Genomic DNA, 16,110 nt, shown 5'->3' with positions numbered 1-16,110 from the left:
TTTTCCTCCTCTCATTAATCCTAATACAGGAAATTAGTGTTTGAAAATTTTTTTACCATTTCCATTTATCCTTACTTAAAGAAATTACCAATGGTAACAAAGATAGGTATTTGTTACAGGGAAATTTTGTTTCTTCTCTGAGTTGCACTTAGTAGAATGTGTTTTCCATATACTCTCTCACATTTTCTCTTCCATAAAGCAGTGAATGTGGAATCAGGCTTTTTATGTGTGATGCTTACTTGTCTTGCTTTTTATTAAGAAGGCACAGCTTTTCCATCCCAAATTATGTTTCTTTTATTATTTTTTCCTCCAGTGGTTTGCACATATTATTTTTTACCACAAATGTATAAACTTACCTGCAGTATTCTAGCCATACTTCCTGTTTTTAGTGAAATGAAGGCCTATGACAATGAAATTAATTTGATCTTGCTGAGTAGGCTGTAGAACTTTGATTTTATTAGTATATCTTACTGGACTTTTATGGATGTATTTTTCAGAATGCTTCTTTGAAAACTTTGTTCGTCTTTATGGTTCCCTTTTTTAAGTAAGCAGTAGTTATGAAACCTTTTTGAAAGGGCCTATATCTGCTTTTACTTTTGCTCTCCACTTCTACTTGATCTGCCTTGGTTTGTTTTCTTTATGGTAACACTTCCAGTACTGTGTATCTTTTCCTTTATCTTCCTGAGTGTAGTGGGTTGCTAATAATACTTCCCTGTAATTTCCATTGGCCCTGATATGTTAGTCCCCAGAAGTGTTTACTTTAATCACTTACGTTTTCTGGGTTATTTAGAGGTTAAATTAGCTGAACACTCAAGTGAAAAAGGGAAATCCTAGTGAGCAATATGTTGTGAGTGACTTTCCAGCACCTCTGAGATTTTTCTGGGGAGTGGGAGATGTGTACAAAATGGAGTAAACATGGAAGCAGATGTACACAAACATGCATAACCAGACAGAAACTGCCTGGGAAGTAGAAAGTTTGCTCTACTCATGGCTAGTCACCATAAATGTCATCAAAAGTAGTGGCAGAGGCAGCTGGAAGGGTGTTCCAATTAAAGCTCCTAGAGCATACAACTCACTCACTTTGTGGACTAAAAAAATAAAATATATATTTATATTTTGTTGTTCCTACAATGGTGAGGTCGAGCTTAGCTGAAAGTCTTAGAATTTAGTGACTAAATTTGTCTTTTCTATCTTACTTTATCAAACATTGTTTATTTTCTTTTTGCCACATCCATCTTACCACTTTAAAAATATTCATATAATTCTGTTTATGTGATTTGTAAGGCTTGGCTGACTACCTTTTCAATCTTACACCATGGATATGACCCATGGACTTGCTGATTTGGAGTTGGGTGTGCCATGCTCAACAGCTGTAGCCCATTCTGGAAGGGGGGTTCTGTTTTGAACATGGTGTGGCAATACTTTCAAATTAAGAATACATTGTCTCTCTGTATCAGTTCCAGGGGGGTTGTAAATTGTGTGTTTATAGTGAAAAAAATACCTAAAATACTATTTGTCATACTTCTTACTAGCTTTACTTGTAGTTCTGCTGAATATTATCCCAATTTCTCATCAGAACCAGGCATCTAGAGTAGGATTCTGGTGGTGAGGATGTACTGTAATATTTCTCTGTCTGGAGACAAATATTTTGCTAGAAATAGAGCAAACTGAAATAGAGATCTCTGCCCTAGGAGAGTCGACAAGAAGAGAAAAAAACTAAAGATTTAGTGGGATAGCAGATGATATCAGTGTTAAAGTGAGAGCTGAGAGACTAGGCAATGTCATTGTTAAAAGGAGAATCACTGCATCAGATAAAGTGAAAGAAGTATTGTTAATTCTATATGTCCATGAACCAGCTGCTTTCAATTAGCCTATTCTTAAAGGTTGGCAGCCAAGCTGTATTTTCAAGTACCTTCACATATTTTGTAACCAGTTGCCTGTCTTCTAGTACCAAACCCTAGAGAATAGGAAGACTGGGAAATATATCACAGGGACAATTGTCACCAGAGCTTTAAATTAAGACAGTAAAACTTTATTGGGCAAGGTCTCTAGTCAAAGCAGGTAGAGATTTCTGGGCAGCAACGGCTTCTGGGATTTGGGGGTAGGGGCCTGTTGTTTTTAAGTGATTATTGGGTATTCCCTAATGACCTTTTTTTCATTCTGTTCAGTACTTAATACAGCAAGTGAAAAACAGTGGCGTGATGATGTAGTCCAGGGAGGTTCCAACCTGCTCTTGCCATAGAGAGTTAGGCTTTTCCTTGCCAATATTTCCTTCCAAAACCAATATGTCTTCCCATTTATTAAAAATAAAAATTGCATGTCCCTCCCAAAAGAAATTATTTAATTTCTGAGAGTCACTATTTCTCAATGAGATGATCAGAGGGCAAAGTTGACAAAGGAAAATTACTTTGGAAGTTGAATTTTCAAAGCAGACTGCAGTAGAAATTCCTGGTGAACAAAGCCAACACTACAGCCATTGCTACAGCAAGTATGTTTTTCTAACAGACAAGTGACAACTGAAGAGCATTTCTGTGGCCCTGTGAAGAGCTGTTGACAATGTTGCTACCCAGGACTTCTGTGTGAAGTATAAACAGAACTTGAACATTGATCTAAGGATACCTAATACTTGGCCTCTTCAAACTGGATACACCATTACTGACAAATTAAGATCAAAATAAATTAACCCATACATTTATATGCCTTTTGGTATCCATAAGGCCTAGAACTAAGATTACTGTAGAGATTTTTCTTTATTTATTCTGTCATCTAGCCCAACCATCTCTCTTTTCATATCTTTCTGAATCACTGGCATGGGTAGAGAGAAGGTACTGTTCATGGAGCGATCTGTTTGGATAGATGCGTCTATTCACAATTGATGTTTTCAAGCTTCCAGTGCAATATACAGACATTTCTTTTGCTCATACTCTTAAGAGTGCACAATTTTTTTTAATAGTAACAGGATCTGTGACCACCTCTTTGCCCAGCTGTACTTGTGCTACTTAAGGGAAATTGAACAGCTTTTTGCAAAATAAGCCCATTTTCATTAAAATCAGTGATAAAGGAACCATATTTAAAAATTAGATTTCTTTGTAGTAGATTTCAGACTGCATAGCTGTCAGTTCTGATTTGTGGCAAAAATAAAAACGAAAAAACCAAACCTGAACCTTTCAGATATAAGTTCTTTTGATTTAAAAAGGTAAGTCAGGCTTGTTGAGGTATAAAGTATTTTCATCATTCTACTATTTCCTCTGACTATGTTATGTGACTTCAGTTCTTCTCACCCTTGTATTTTTATGCAGACGTCAACCTGTGAGTCCTCCACCCCCTCCAAGGCCCATCTCCCCACCACATACCTACGGATATATCTCAGGGCCCTTGGTCTCTGATATGGATACTGACGCACCAGAAGAGGAAGAGGATGAGGCCGATATGGAGGTTGCGAAGATGCAGAACAGGAGGCTCCTTTTGCGTGGCCTTGAGCAGACCCCTGCCTCCAGCGTTGGGGATTTGGAGAGCTCTGTAACAGGGTCCATGATCAATGGCTGGGGTTCAGCCTCCGAAGAAGATAACATCTCAAGTGGGCGGTCTAGCGTTAGCTCTTCTGATGGATCATTTTTTACTGATGCAGATTTTGCACAGGCCGTCGCCGCAGCTGCGGAATATGCTGGTCTGAAAGTAGCCAGACGTCAAATGCATGATGCAGCAGGAGGTGAGTTTTCCTCTGTTTGATGGGAGAAGAAAAAATGTGGCCATTGTGAAATGAATCTATCCACAGCCGCTTTCTGAATTCCTGTTCTTAGAATGTTTAGAAATTCAGGTGTAGAGGCTGTGCATTTACACTAGCGCAAGAGTCAGAAAAGGAGTTTTGGTGAAACAGTTCAAATAAATTGCTGCTCTACATTGTTTGTCATAAGTAGTTCCTGATTTTTTGGTCTCATTGCTTATTGACAAACTTCAATCCTTCTGGTGGATTTGCACCCAGAATTGAATGAGGGGGATAACAAAAAAAGACACAGCCAAAAAAGAATTACAGGGTTCTATCTTTTCCCAGTGTAAGGCTCCCAGTGTTTTCAGTCACTCTTCATGAGAAGATTTAATCCCTCTGCATTGAAATGTCTAAATAAATAGTAAATGTTTAGAGTCATATCTCCCCTGGATTGAAAAAAAAATATTGTGGTATCTTTTGAGAATAAATAGTAAATGTTTAGAGTCATATTTCCCCTGGATTGAAAAAAAAATATTGTAGTATCTTTTGAAGAATGCTGTTGGAGCTCTTACTGCTGTATTATTGGGATGAACTGGCTTTGTGTTGGTTTCATAATTTGACAGCTGTTACGAGTTGCAGTTTATATTATAGATCATACACATGCAGCAAGGCCTTATGCATAGAGGTTTTTTTTTCCCTTTCTCCTGTATCACCATTGGAGATATGAAACATAATATTTGAAACATTTCATGTTTTACAACATACTGGGTACTAGTAACACTGGATATTTACAGATAATCAGTAACCTGACTAGACCACATAGATGTTACGAGTTGCAGTTTATATTATAGATCATACACATGCAGCAAGGCCTTATGCATAGAGGTTTTTTTTTCCCTTTCTCCTGTATCACCATTGGAGATATGAAACATAATATTTGAAACATTTCATGTTTTACAACATACTGGGTACTAGTAACACTGGATATTTACAGATAATCAGTAACCTGACTAGACCACATAGATATTGTTATAGCTAAGAAATAGGAATGGAAATAATGCAGGCTGGGATGCAGGTTTCAGGCAGATCCATGAATGTTTTGACAATCAGTTCTATTAAACTGCCAGACCTGGAGAAGAGGTACTCTGTCACAACTGTGTCCATCCTGACTCCACAGATTTTCAACCTTCCGCCCATTTCTGATATCCTCTCCCAGTTAACAGTCCTTTGTTTCATTTCAACACAGCTGTTCATCATGAAGAGTGAGAGGGGAGGTAATTTAGTAATTCTGGATGAAATCCTGGCCGATTGAAGTAGGTGGCAAAACTCCCATTCATACCCACAGGGCCAGGATTTTATCCATTTTGTACATATGAGTTTATATAAATCTCTGTGTCTACATGTGTGTAGATTAATATACTGAGAAAAGGTTTTTTTAAATCCTATTGCTAATAATTTTGCAACATTTAAGTTCATGTTGTGCAGTGATTTCGATACATTGCTTTTACCTGTGCCTGACTACACATCCTAAAAATATGACACTACTTTTCTGCAAATAAGCTGTGATAGAATGCCAGTCACACAGCCCAGTGCATTCCTGATAATTCACTCAAAGTAGCGAAGGAGCTCTCTGTACCTTAGACTTACTGGGGACTTGCTCTGCTTATGGCATGGGTGACCTTGTGCAGCCCAGTCTAGGGGAGGTGAAACCTGTCTTGAAAGGGAAATGTTTTGCTGTTTTCAGAAAGTTGCTGAGTGGGAATCCTGGTTGTGCTTGCCTGGAGTTCATGCTCCTGAGGCAAGAGCTACCAGCAATCATGCAGCTGGATAATTTCTATGCAACTAAGCCAGGCTGCCTGCTGATAGGATATCAAATACTTTGACTTAGTTACAGCTCATTCTAAAACTGGATGAGTTGTATTATTGTTCCAACAGTGTATTTTTAGATTTTATATAGCTAAGTCATTCTGATGTGAAAAAAAGAGCAAGTATGTACGGTCTTATTTTAGGTAAGAAAAATAATAGCTATTGTTCTGTAACAATTTCCAGGCCGTAGACATTTTCACGCATCACACTGTCCTAGACCCACCAGCCCTGTATCTACTGACAGCAACATGAGTGCTGTTGTAATACAGAAGGTCCGACCTGCCAAAAAGCAAAAACACCAGCCAGGACTTCTGCGCAGAGAAGTCTACACAGATGGTGAGTCCACTGAAATGGGTGAAATCGTCAGTGAACCTTTCTAAATAGGCATTCAGCACATGTGTGAAAATTTTTCACAGAGATAGCATTATGTTTCAGAATTCAGTGATTTGTGTTTCCTGTTGCTAAACACGCTGAACAGATTAATCATTTTAAATGCCAGAGTTCCTTAATAATGTACATCAGTGCTTCCAATCCAGAGCCTTGCACCTGTTTTCTATAGTGTCCTAATCGGCTAATTACCATCATTATTTAAGAGCCCAGATAGCATAAATAGTACAGTCATTGAGAATAATGTGTGGTTAGGATTAAAATCTTCATTCACATGACTGACTATTAGAACCTTCAGAATGTATCTTTTCCTGACAAAAACGACAGCAATTTAACATTCAAATGGTGGACAGCACAAATCAATGAATTGTAATCCTGACCACAGCATTGTTGCAGGCAGTTACTTTGAGAGTAAAAGGCAAAATCTAATCATCTTCTCTCGTGCCTTCACACACAATATCAACTCTTGCTGAAAAGGTAGTGCTTGTATTCTCTTGGGAGTGTAGGAGGATAATGCAAACACTGTGATGTTGTCTAGAGAGAGCCTTTAATGAAAATGCCTCAGGTGGTGCAGCTTTTATTAAAGCACTACCTTCCAGTTTTATAAAACAACCTGCGGGCTTTGTTGGAAATTCATGTAAGATAAATTCTCCAAGACTTAACCCATCTTGTCAAGTTTGCAGAATTTGCTAACGGGGGCAGGTAGGGGAAAGAAAGGCATCGTTCCCCACCTCCTGGTTCTCTGCAACAACAATCTTATTAGGACTTTCATTACCAGCCTCAAATTTTTCAAAGAGGGACATCATTTGCCATTATCATATGAAAGCTTAATATTATAGATCCTTATCCAGGGTTACAAGATGGGAGTTTTGAACCACTTCTCACTATGATTCCTGCCACTTGATGAAAAAATTTAATACAAAGCTCAAAGCACAGTGAGCAGAAGTAATTTAGCAATGAGTGGTTGTCCATGCTATTATCTGTACTTTATTCTGAGTATTTTCTCTCAGTAGCATCTATCCAATATTAGACTGCGTTAAATACCGGCATGACACGGTGCACCTGGGCCTCTTGGCTTATGCCCAGGCCCCTTCTGTCAGGGAAACTGAGCTGTTGAAATATTATCTGATATCAAGAGGTTATTACAGTGGTTTTGTGCATGTTTGCTTCTGTGAAAGGACAACACAAGGTGTAAATCCCAAAACTGTATGAGAAACGTTACATTTATGAGACCCTTGTAATGGCATTTCACAAGATTTTATTGACATTTTGTCAGCTTTTATTCTCTTGAAGAGAATGCTCTTAACTGAATAGCTGGCAAAGCATCAAACCTTGGTACTAACAGCTAGGACATCAGAAATAAAATCTGGACAGGAGTTTTATGTGGCCATTTGCTTCTAACACAAGGATAATAAGAGTTGGGCCTGTATTTGATGACAGGTTTTTGTGAAAGTAGTTATACAGAGTTAAATCATAGAGCATTGTTATTCGATATTGCAACAGATTTGACAATCATGATCAATATTTGTTTTGTGTTATGTAGCACCTGCTTCCTTCAGCATATTTTCTAATTAGGTAAGAATCTCCACTAACCTCTTTAGTGTGCAGTGCAGTGTGGTCATTCAGGGCATAGCAAATTATGGCTTTAATTTCTGCAGATGTAATAAAACCAAGTTCAAAGGTCAAAGGGTTTGTTTGGTTTTGATATTTTTATTTTTCCCCCCCTCACTGTATTTACATAGAGCTATATAGAACCTCACTGTAGATTTTAACCATTCATTTTAATGTCCACACCTAGTATATTTTGTCCCTTTAGAATTAGCTATAAAATAACATCTACTAATTGTTTTCCTTACGTGGAGAAGAGTGATAAGGATGCATGAATGAAGCATTTAAACACAATTGACCTTTTCCAGATATACTTATGTTTTTCTATTGGCTTGATGTCACACTATGATTTGTCCTTTTTACAAGGGAATGCCTGATACTGACAGTTTTTTCCTCATAGTGGGTGAACATACGTGTGTTTGCAGTAGAGGGAAAAAATGCAGATATTCTGAATTCAAGAATTTATTGGTGGCTAGAAGCATTCAATGAATACTAAAAAGAGAAAAATACAATGCTTCATTACTTTCTCAGACTTTAAAATGGAATTTGCTCTCCAACATAAGGAATTTTCTGCTGTTCCCAAATTATGAGATTTGGTGTTTGCTTGGAGTTTCATGAAATACTGGTATCATGAGGAATTTTAATGATTAGTTGGCAGAAGGGATATATAAATAAAGTAAATGTTTGCATGAATGGCTGAAAATGCCAAAGAGTATTATCAGCAGAAATATATGTAAGTCTTAAAAAAATTATCTATTTTTACTTTTTTATATAGCAGGATTTCTGAAAAAGATCAGTATTTCTGAAGGTGTGTTTGTTACTGATATAGAAATACAAGGTGTACTACTACTACCCTTTTTTAAATAAGAGTGCACCCTGACCTACTCTGCGTTGTACAAGTAGTAACAATTTTGTATTTTCTGTGAGCTATAGTTCAAATTGGTTGCTATTTTATGTGGAACGTGATTTGAGCTCAGTTGTTTTGTTCCTTGCAGTCTTCCAGGCGGTGAAATGTTCTTCATATTTGTTGCTAGAAATCTTTGCTCAGTAGGTGGTAGGGATTAAAATGTATGAATTTTTAATTGCTCTTCATCTAGCCTTTTAAGAGAGTTAACTACTAAGAGTGCATTACAAGAACCAACTAGCAGATGTATCCTCCTTGTTCAACCTTGCCTGACCTACTTACATATTTAATTTAAGAAACCAAACTTTGAAAGAATGTTTGTTCTAAATTATATATATGAATGTCTCTTCTGAACTGTCTTGAATTGATTTATCAGTAGTTAGAAGTCCTCAGAATTGTAAGCATTTAGACAAAAAGGATAGAAGTACTTTTCCATTGTTTCAATTCAGTAGGTCTTTCAATAGAAATTATTCCAGTGACAGTTCACATGAGATTTTAAATCCTGATTCTCTTTTAAATCTCTAGGTGACAAAGGAAAAAATGCTAAACATTTTCACAACTAACTGGCTGAGACTGTAGCTGAGTTATTTAGCTGTGTTATCCATGACATGATGTGAGGGCAGCTGAATTTCTCACAAAAGGCAATTGAACATCTGCCAAATATTCCTCAAATTTTTACTTTGAAATGTTAAGCCTTTATGCATGCCAACATCTTTTGTACTTTTGTCTCCCTCTGCCTGTGCCAGATAAAAAAATCTACTCTGTAAAAAACAAATTTCAGCAAGGTAGAAATTAAGTAGGAATGCATTTCATCCCTCTGCTAAAAATCAGCTTGTCATTGAATGAGAACAATTTTCAGACACCTGCCCTCTTCGCAGTCCTTACTTCTCAGTCCACTGTGAGATATTTTGTAACTACTGTGTTTGTTACAGAGGGAGGTTTTATGGAATGAAAATTGTTTTGATAAAAGCATTAGGTAAATGTAAATAAAGGTGAAAAAAAAGCAACAACCCACTGCTTTTATGCATCATATTGGGTTTCACTGTATCTATTTGTTCATCCAATTATTATGTACAGTCTGAGCTATGTTTCTTGAAAGACAAAGCATAAAAATAACTTCAGTACATGAATAATTATCATGTGTCTAGGAATCCTAAGTGCTCTTAAAGCTTTTTACATGTCAGAAACAATCTTGAGTTTTGCTGACCTGCATAAACAGGCAATAGTAAAAGAATCACTTTGTATCTTATTGGATCATACAATGGTTTGGGTCGGAAGGGACCTTAATAGTTCCAACCCCTCTGCCATAGGCAGGGACACGTTCCACTAGACCAGGTTGCTCAGAGCCCTATCCAGCCTAGCCTTGAATACTTCCATGGATCTTCTCCAGTGCTACATCAAATCGGTAACTCTGCTGTTTTCTTCATGGTATGACTGTAGAAATCTACAGCCTGATAGAGTTTAATGAGTGAGTTGCCTAATAAGGCCTAATTCCCTCATTTGACGTCCCTCCTTACAATTTATCTTTTTGTGCTTATTTCTGCTTTCTCCACTTTAGTGTCAAACTAACTTTGCAGATTATTTTTCCTTGATGATGCTTTGCTTCTGCCATGATTCCTGTATATGTTCTCATTTAGAAAATTGTCATCACTCTTTTCAAAAGAGATACATGGAAGGTTTCCCCTGTAGACTGTGCTATAAAATGGCATCCGTTAATTCTTTGAGTTACGTGGGAAGCAGAATAACAGTAATACATAGACATGAATGAAACATGTGAGCACAGCTGACCTTTAACAAATACTTCTGAGTTCCTTATATTGGTTTGATGTTGCTTGGTGATTTATTTTTTATTCCATACAATGGAAGCTTCCATTTTGCTTTTAATAAGAAGTGTGCCAGTTTGTACTCGAGGAGGCAGATTGAATCTGGAATTTCTCTGTGATCTGAGCTGTTAAAATATGGAAGTAATAGTGTTGACCTCTGAAAAGGGTGGGTTTTTTTCCCTCTGTAAAGGGTTCTTCTCAGTGAGAAGTACTGTGTTATAATGAAGATTTTTATAGTTTCCCTGCAGGTTGCAAAAATGTTCTCAAAAGAGAATATGCCTTTTTTTTACTTATTACTGTACCATAGAGCTACTGCCAGCTTATGAAACTTTCTAAAGCAATGCATCTTTCCTTTCCATAGTCAAGATCTAACACCACTTTGTTCATTGTCCTGTGTATCTGGATATGATTCTTGAAAAAAGTAGTTTGTTCCAAGTTGTATTTTATAGGCTATGGGAAAGATGCTGTTCCCTTCCTTTGGTATTCAGCCAATGCACTGCCATGCCACATCTGTTGGACACAGGCTCCAAGGGTGGCCAGAAAGGCTGCTGTGAATTACCTACACTCCTCTTACATCAACAGGCTCAACAGAAGGGCTATTCAGTGCTCTGTTATAATAAAGACATTGAGTGGGGCATGTGGGACACAAGATATTGCAGTAACAGTTGTGGTTACAGAAGCCTACACTTCTGAGTGTCTTCATCCACATCTGAATCAGTGTGTCCTCTTCTGAGAGGAGACATACCATGAGAAGAAAGTTTTCCTCAGAAAGGAAAGTATTGTTGAATCTGCACAGGCTAATGCAGAGTTTGTCTTATTTTTTAAATCCTGTCCAAGTTCTATAATCACTAAAAGCACTCTGCAAAAGATGAGGATCATCACCATCTCCAGCCTTGCTTTAGACAAACAGTTCTTGTGCTCAGTAAGCTTTGGTCTGGATCTGACATGGTCTTATGCACTGGGCTTTCAAGGAACATGTTACACACACCTCTGATGTCTTAGGCAGACTTCACACAAATTTTCACGTAGTTATCTTATTGTAAGAGGTTTTATACTTCTGTCCGAAGTCGACTGCTGACTTTTGCAGCAGGTGTTGAGACTTAAGGTTGCATGGCTGTGGAACCCTTTCCTAATATCTAACCTAACCTAGTATCTTCCTATCTAACTTAAACCTCTCCCGAAACAGCTTCATTTTAATTTAGCCACCTGGTGTATCCAAGCCTACAGCCAATTTACATTATGCCCTCTCAAGTTTTGGAAATGACAGTTCTTTTTCTTAAAAGATATCTGCAAATAGCGAGTGTTAAGTAAGATACTTGAAAGTAAGTCACAGTATTCAATTGTTTACCTTTAGCTACTGTCTAAAACTGATGTTCCCCAAACTGTTCAAGTTCAACAAACTAACTACCCTACAGAAACTGAAAGGAATATAAGGCCAGTTGCCCAACTTGTTCGTAACTAAAAGGAAGAGAAGGAAAGAAGTTTCTGCATTTCATGGATTTAGTCCCTTATTCAATCTCTAAATTAGAACAAGAATTTTTCTAGATTTTTTGGCTAATTTTATGGTGGGTTTTTTTCATTTTGTGGTTTGTTTTTTTTACCAAGACAGTGGATTTAATGCAGCAGGATATAATTTCCCTGAAGTATGTCCAACATTATGAAATGTACCTTGTGACATCTTTCTTACTCATCATTCCAGTCCACACAACTGATAAAATTTCCAGTCTTGTTTAGAGCGGGTCAAGGACAATTCCAAGATATGACACCAGTTTAAAATGGTGGATGATGCCCAGTAAGCTTACATAGAGCACTGAATTCTGCATTGCTGACCTTTTGACAGTGTTAGATCAAGTCACTTGTGGTTTGTGTCACTAGAAAACCTCTAGAGAATGTCTGGCACCTGCCATATCTGAATTTATACATATATGTTAGATGCTTATTTTTTCTTATTCAGGAATATTACCTTTATTCTTGGTCCAATTTAGTTAAATTTCAGTTGAAGCAATCTCCTGAATAGATGGAGAATTAGCTGTACATATAGTGATGGTGTTTGAAAAACACAGCTGCTCCAAGATTTTTGTGGAAATAGGAAGAATGAATGCACACTATTTAAAATGCTGAAGTTACATTTTTTAATTGTGCCATTATTTTCTTTTAGCAATCCCACTTGAGAATATTAACCTCAGAAACATCTCTCTTATCTCACTTATTTTAACCTGTTCATATATCCATGTGAATTGTTCCTACAGCTTTGTTGTGAACTGCTTTTGTATTGTTACCTCCTTGCTTTTTCACATTTTATATTCTGCGGAGTGCTGTTGTATCCTGATGAACCATTTGCACACTCTAGTTTTATGTCTTAATGCAGGAATAGAAAAATATAACTAAGTAAAATATATATATGCTTTATAAATAGTATTTTAAAACCTTCATAATTTTAGAACCCCTTAATCTGTGCTAATTTAAGGAGACAAATTCAAAAGTCTTCTTTCTTTATTCTTCCTGAGAGCTTGTTACATCATTGACTGACTGAATTCTTTTTTTAATATCTCATGACAGACCCAGAGACATCAAGGATATGTATGTTAGTTTAACCTATTATTTCGAAAGAAGAATGCGATAATTAATATAGTTTATCTTTACATATGTCAGCAATGCCTCTGATGCACATGCCTACACCCCAACCAGCTTGCTTTAATGCTCACTACACTGGAGACTTTGAGCAATTACAGCACAAGCTTCTATGTTCTTGAATGGACTTAGCAGAACTTATACATATTAGCAAGGATCTGTTAATATCCTTAACTCTATGTTGATATCCATAACTGATAGGTTAATGTCCAAGTGCCTAAAGTTTAATACAGTTTTGGTAATGATTTTTAAGAAAATACTGGGATTTGAAAAGGCAGTAAGAGGTCTTACTTTGTGTTTTTAAAGCTCAAGCTTTGGAAAAATACCCATCAGCAGTTTTAACACTAGCATAATTCTTTTTGGAGTGGAGAGAGAAAGGCAGAGGGAGGGCTGAAAGTAACAGGGCATCTGTTTCTCTAGTTCAAGTTAAATATTATTTCTTAATTTCACTAGTGTATGATGTCATTGTAATTATTATTCTCTTTCATCTTTGTAGACTTGCCACCTCCTCCTGTGCCACCTCCAGCTATAAAATCACCGACTGCTCAGTCCAAATCCCAGCTGGAGGTGCGGCCAGTCATGTTGCCAAAACTTGCTTCTATAGAAGCGAGGACAGACAGATCTGCAGAAAGGAAAGGAGCAAGCTACAAGGGGAGGGATGGGGTGGATGGGAGACAGCATTCAGATGTGCGGACAAATTTGGGAGAGCGGAGAGAATCACAGGAACAACAAAACGATGGGAAGCTGCGAGGAAACAAAGCACCAAAACGAGAAGGCACACCAGCAAAAAGTCATCTTCTTCAAGGTTATTTTGCCTATTCTGGGTTTGCTGAAGTATTGGGTGTTGATCACAGGGAACAGGCCAGCTCTTTTCAGGTTGCTGAAGTGAAGTTGGATATGCTGAATTGACACCATTTACTGTAATTATACAGTACTAATGTAGGTAACATTGCAGGTTCTTGTTAGAGTAAAACAGAAATACAAGCTTATGAAAAACATAAATATCCTTAGACCCGTTATGTATTAAAGCTATTGCTGAGGAAGCCGAAACAGAAATTTTGAAGAGTTGTCAGGATCACTGACATTGTTCCTACCACACATTCATAGTCTAGTTATAAATACTGACATGGCATTATATGAGTCAGACCTAAGCAAAATGATCTCTTGTATACGGAAGTTGTTAAAATCACTAATTAATGGAATGTGATTAATGGAAGTTGCAAAGTGTTCACTAAAACTTTCAACACAGATACAAATGTCTTAAATGCCTGGTCCTTTCTTCCTACAAATATTCAGAGATAATATCAGGTGTGATCAGGTAGTAAGTTGGTTAATGGGCACATAAGTAAGAGTTTGGTTAGAGTGGATTGCTGTAAAGAAGTGTTAGGTTACCATAGAGGACGGCAATGAAATGGGCACTAATCAGGTTTTAAACTCAGTCCAAGAAATGTGGAGTCCAATATTTAGACAGAATGAGATCCTTGTGTCGTGCATGTATTGTCATTTCCTCCTACTCAGTCATGTCAAAAATACACTACAATGGGGTTTTTTCATTTTACTGTAAGAACATAGAGCAGGGATCTAAATTGAAATGAAGAGGACAGTAATTATGAATTAGTATTTCTGTGGTGAATGTTGCCATGTAAATACTATAAATTTCCTTGAGAAAGCTCCTATAATGCTGTTACGGAAACAGTGTGTTTCATATTCCTGTCAGGCATCGCTTTAAACCTTCTGAGATCCATAAAAAGAAAAATAAATCAATTGCATTCAGAAATTTTAGGTTCACAGTATCTCTGGGCTTGTAAACATAACAATGTATGTATTTATTTATACAGAGGACATCCTGCCATATTCTAGACCAACGTTTCCAACATCAAATAATCCTAGAGATCCCAGCTCCTCCAGCTCTATGTCGTCAAGAGGATCAGGAGGTAGACAGAGGGCAGATCAAGCAAATCTAGCCCGAAGGAATGTTGCAGAAATGCAAGTACTGGGAGCATATGAACAAGGAGAAGAGGAAGAAGAAGAGATGGAGGTAACTGTAGTTGTAATACTGAAGATGACTAGAATAAGGTTATTTTGTGTGCTTAGACAGATGCTTAGACAGAAGTCACTTTTGAACCAGAAATTTTTCTCTTCAGAAAAATTAGGACATTTAGCTATTAATATAATGTCCAATCCAAGAGAAGAAACTAAGAATGTGTCCAAACCATAGCGTAGTGTAACTGTCACCACACTAAAACCTGTTGAACAGAACTTGCATAAATATGATATTTTAAAGGTCATTTTACATTATGCAGATTCCTTAAAAAGTGAAAATAAAGAACAAGAGCACCTAAGAATACAGTGGCATCACCTTTCACATTTTCTAATTTTATTAGCTATTAAGACATAAGCATTTTTTTCTTTTTTTCTGCCTATTGATATTAGCTCTGCCCCTCCTGCCATCAGGCAGAGGGAGCCAACCTAGTAGATGGGGGGAATGGAAACAGGGTTTCTTTTTTTCTGCCTATTGATATTAGTTCAATTTAAATCCTGATTGTAGAAAGGGTGTCCAACATACAGTCACACTGCTGTGCATAATTGAAAGTAGTAATTCAAGAACACACTGTCCATATGTGTAGGAAGTCAAGCCATTTGGAGCTGAGCTGGTTGCCTGAGGGAGGCTCACACAGCTGACCGGGGCAGGAGATGCTCTTTGGCAGGAGATTTAACCTGCCCCAGGGAGCACAATGACCCAGAGCACTGTGAACAGGAGCAGGCACGGCAGGGCGGGCAGTTAGCGCAGGCAGGGTGAGCAGGAAGGGCACAACCAGCCCCTGCTTTCCTTTTTTTTGCAGCTCAACTAGACCCAGCAATGGTTTCAAAGTGAGTGAAAACTGTTGCTGCTGCCACCAGGACTTATGTTCTAACCCAAACAGAACCCTCTGTGCAGGATGCAGCTGTCCGGGTCACTGAGCACAGAGTGCCTCGGTCTGGAGTTAGTTTCAGAGGACAGTGTGAGTCACACCTGCATACGATGGTGAATGATTTGCTGTTCCTGGTGGCAGAGCTCGAGGACGAAGTAGAGAGGCTAAGAAGCATCAGGGAGAGTGAAAGGAAAATAGACTGGTGGAGTCACACCCTTTCAACCCCAAAAGAGGTTCATCAGGAGACGGTGAAGCTCTGCCCCTCCTGCCATC

The 16,110-nt window shown here is 37.8% G+C and overlaps 1 protein-coding gene across 1 annotated transcript in view; it reads left to right on the top strand.

Annotated features, from left to right (window-relative positions):
* Positions 1 to 16,085, top strand: part of ROBO1 (roundabout, axon guidance receptor, homolog 1 (Drosophila)) — a gene marked incomplete at both ends in the record, with an annotated part of 62,323 nt that extends 46,238 nt beyond the window's left edge. Inside the window, 5 exons of the mRNA XM_009069678.1 lie at positions 3,300 to 3,709; positions 5,756 to 5,908; positions 13,422 to 13,730; positions 14,764 to 14,975; positions 15,864 to 16,085. Of these exons, the coding sequence (XP_009067926.1) occupies positions 3,300 to 3,709; positions 5,756 to 5,908; positions 13,422 to 13,730; positions 14,764 to 14,975; positions 15,864 to 16,085 (1,306 nt within the window). The remainder of the gene's footprint in view (positions 1 to 3,299; positions 3,710 to 5,755; positions 5,909 to 13,421; positions 13,731 to 14,763; positions 14,976 to 15,863) is intronic.
* Positions 16,086 to 16,110: the final 25 nt, after the last annotated feature.

Source organism: Acanthisitta chloris, unplaced genomic scaffold (genome assembly GCF_000695815.1).
Source record: "Acanthisitta chloris isolate BGI_N310 unplaced genomic scaffold, ASM69581v1 scaffold17052, whole genome shotgun sequence".
Taxonomy (NCBI): Eukaryota; Metazoa; Chordata; class Aves; order Passeriformes; family Acanthisittidae; genus Acanthisitta; species Acanthisitta chloris.
This window is presented reverse-complemented; position numbering and strand designations above follow the sequence as displayed.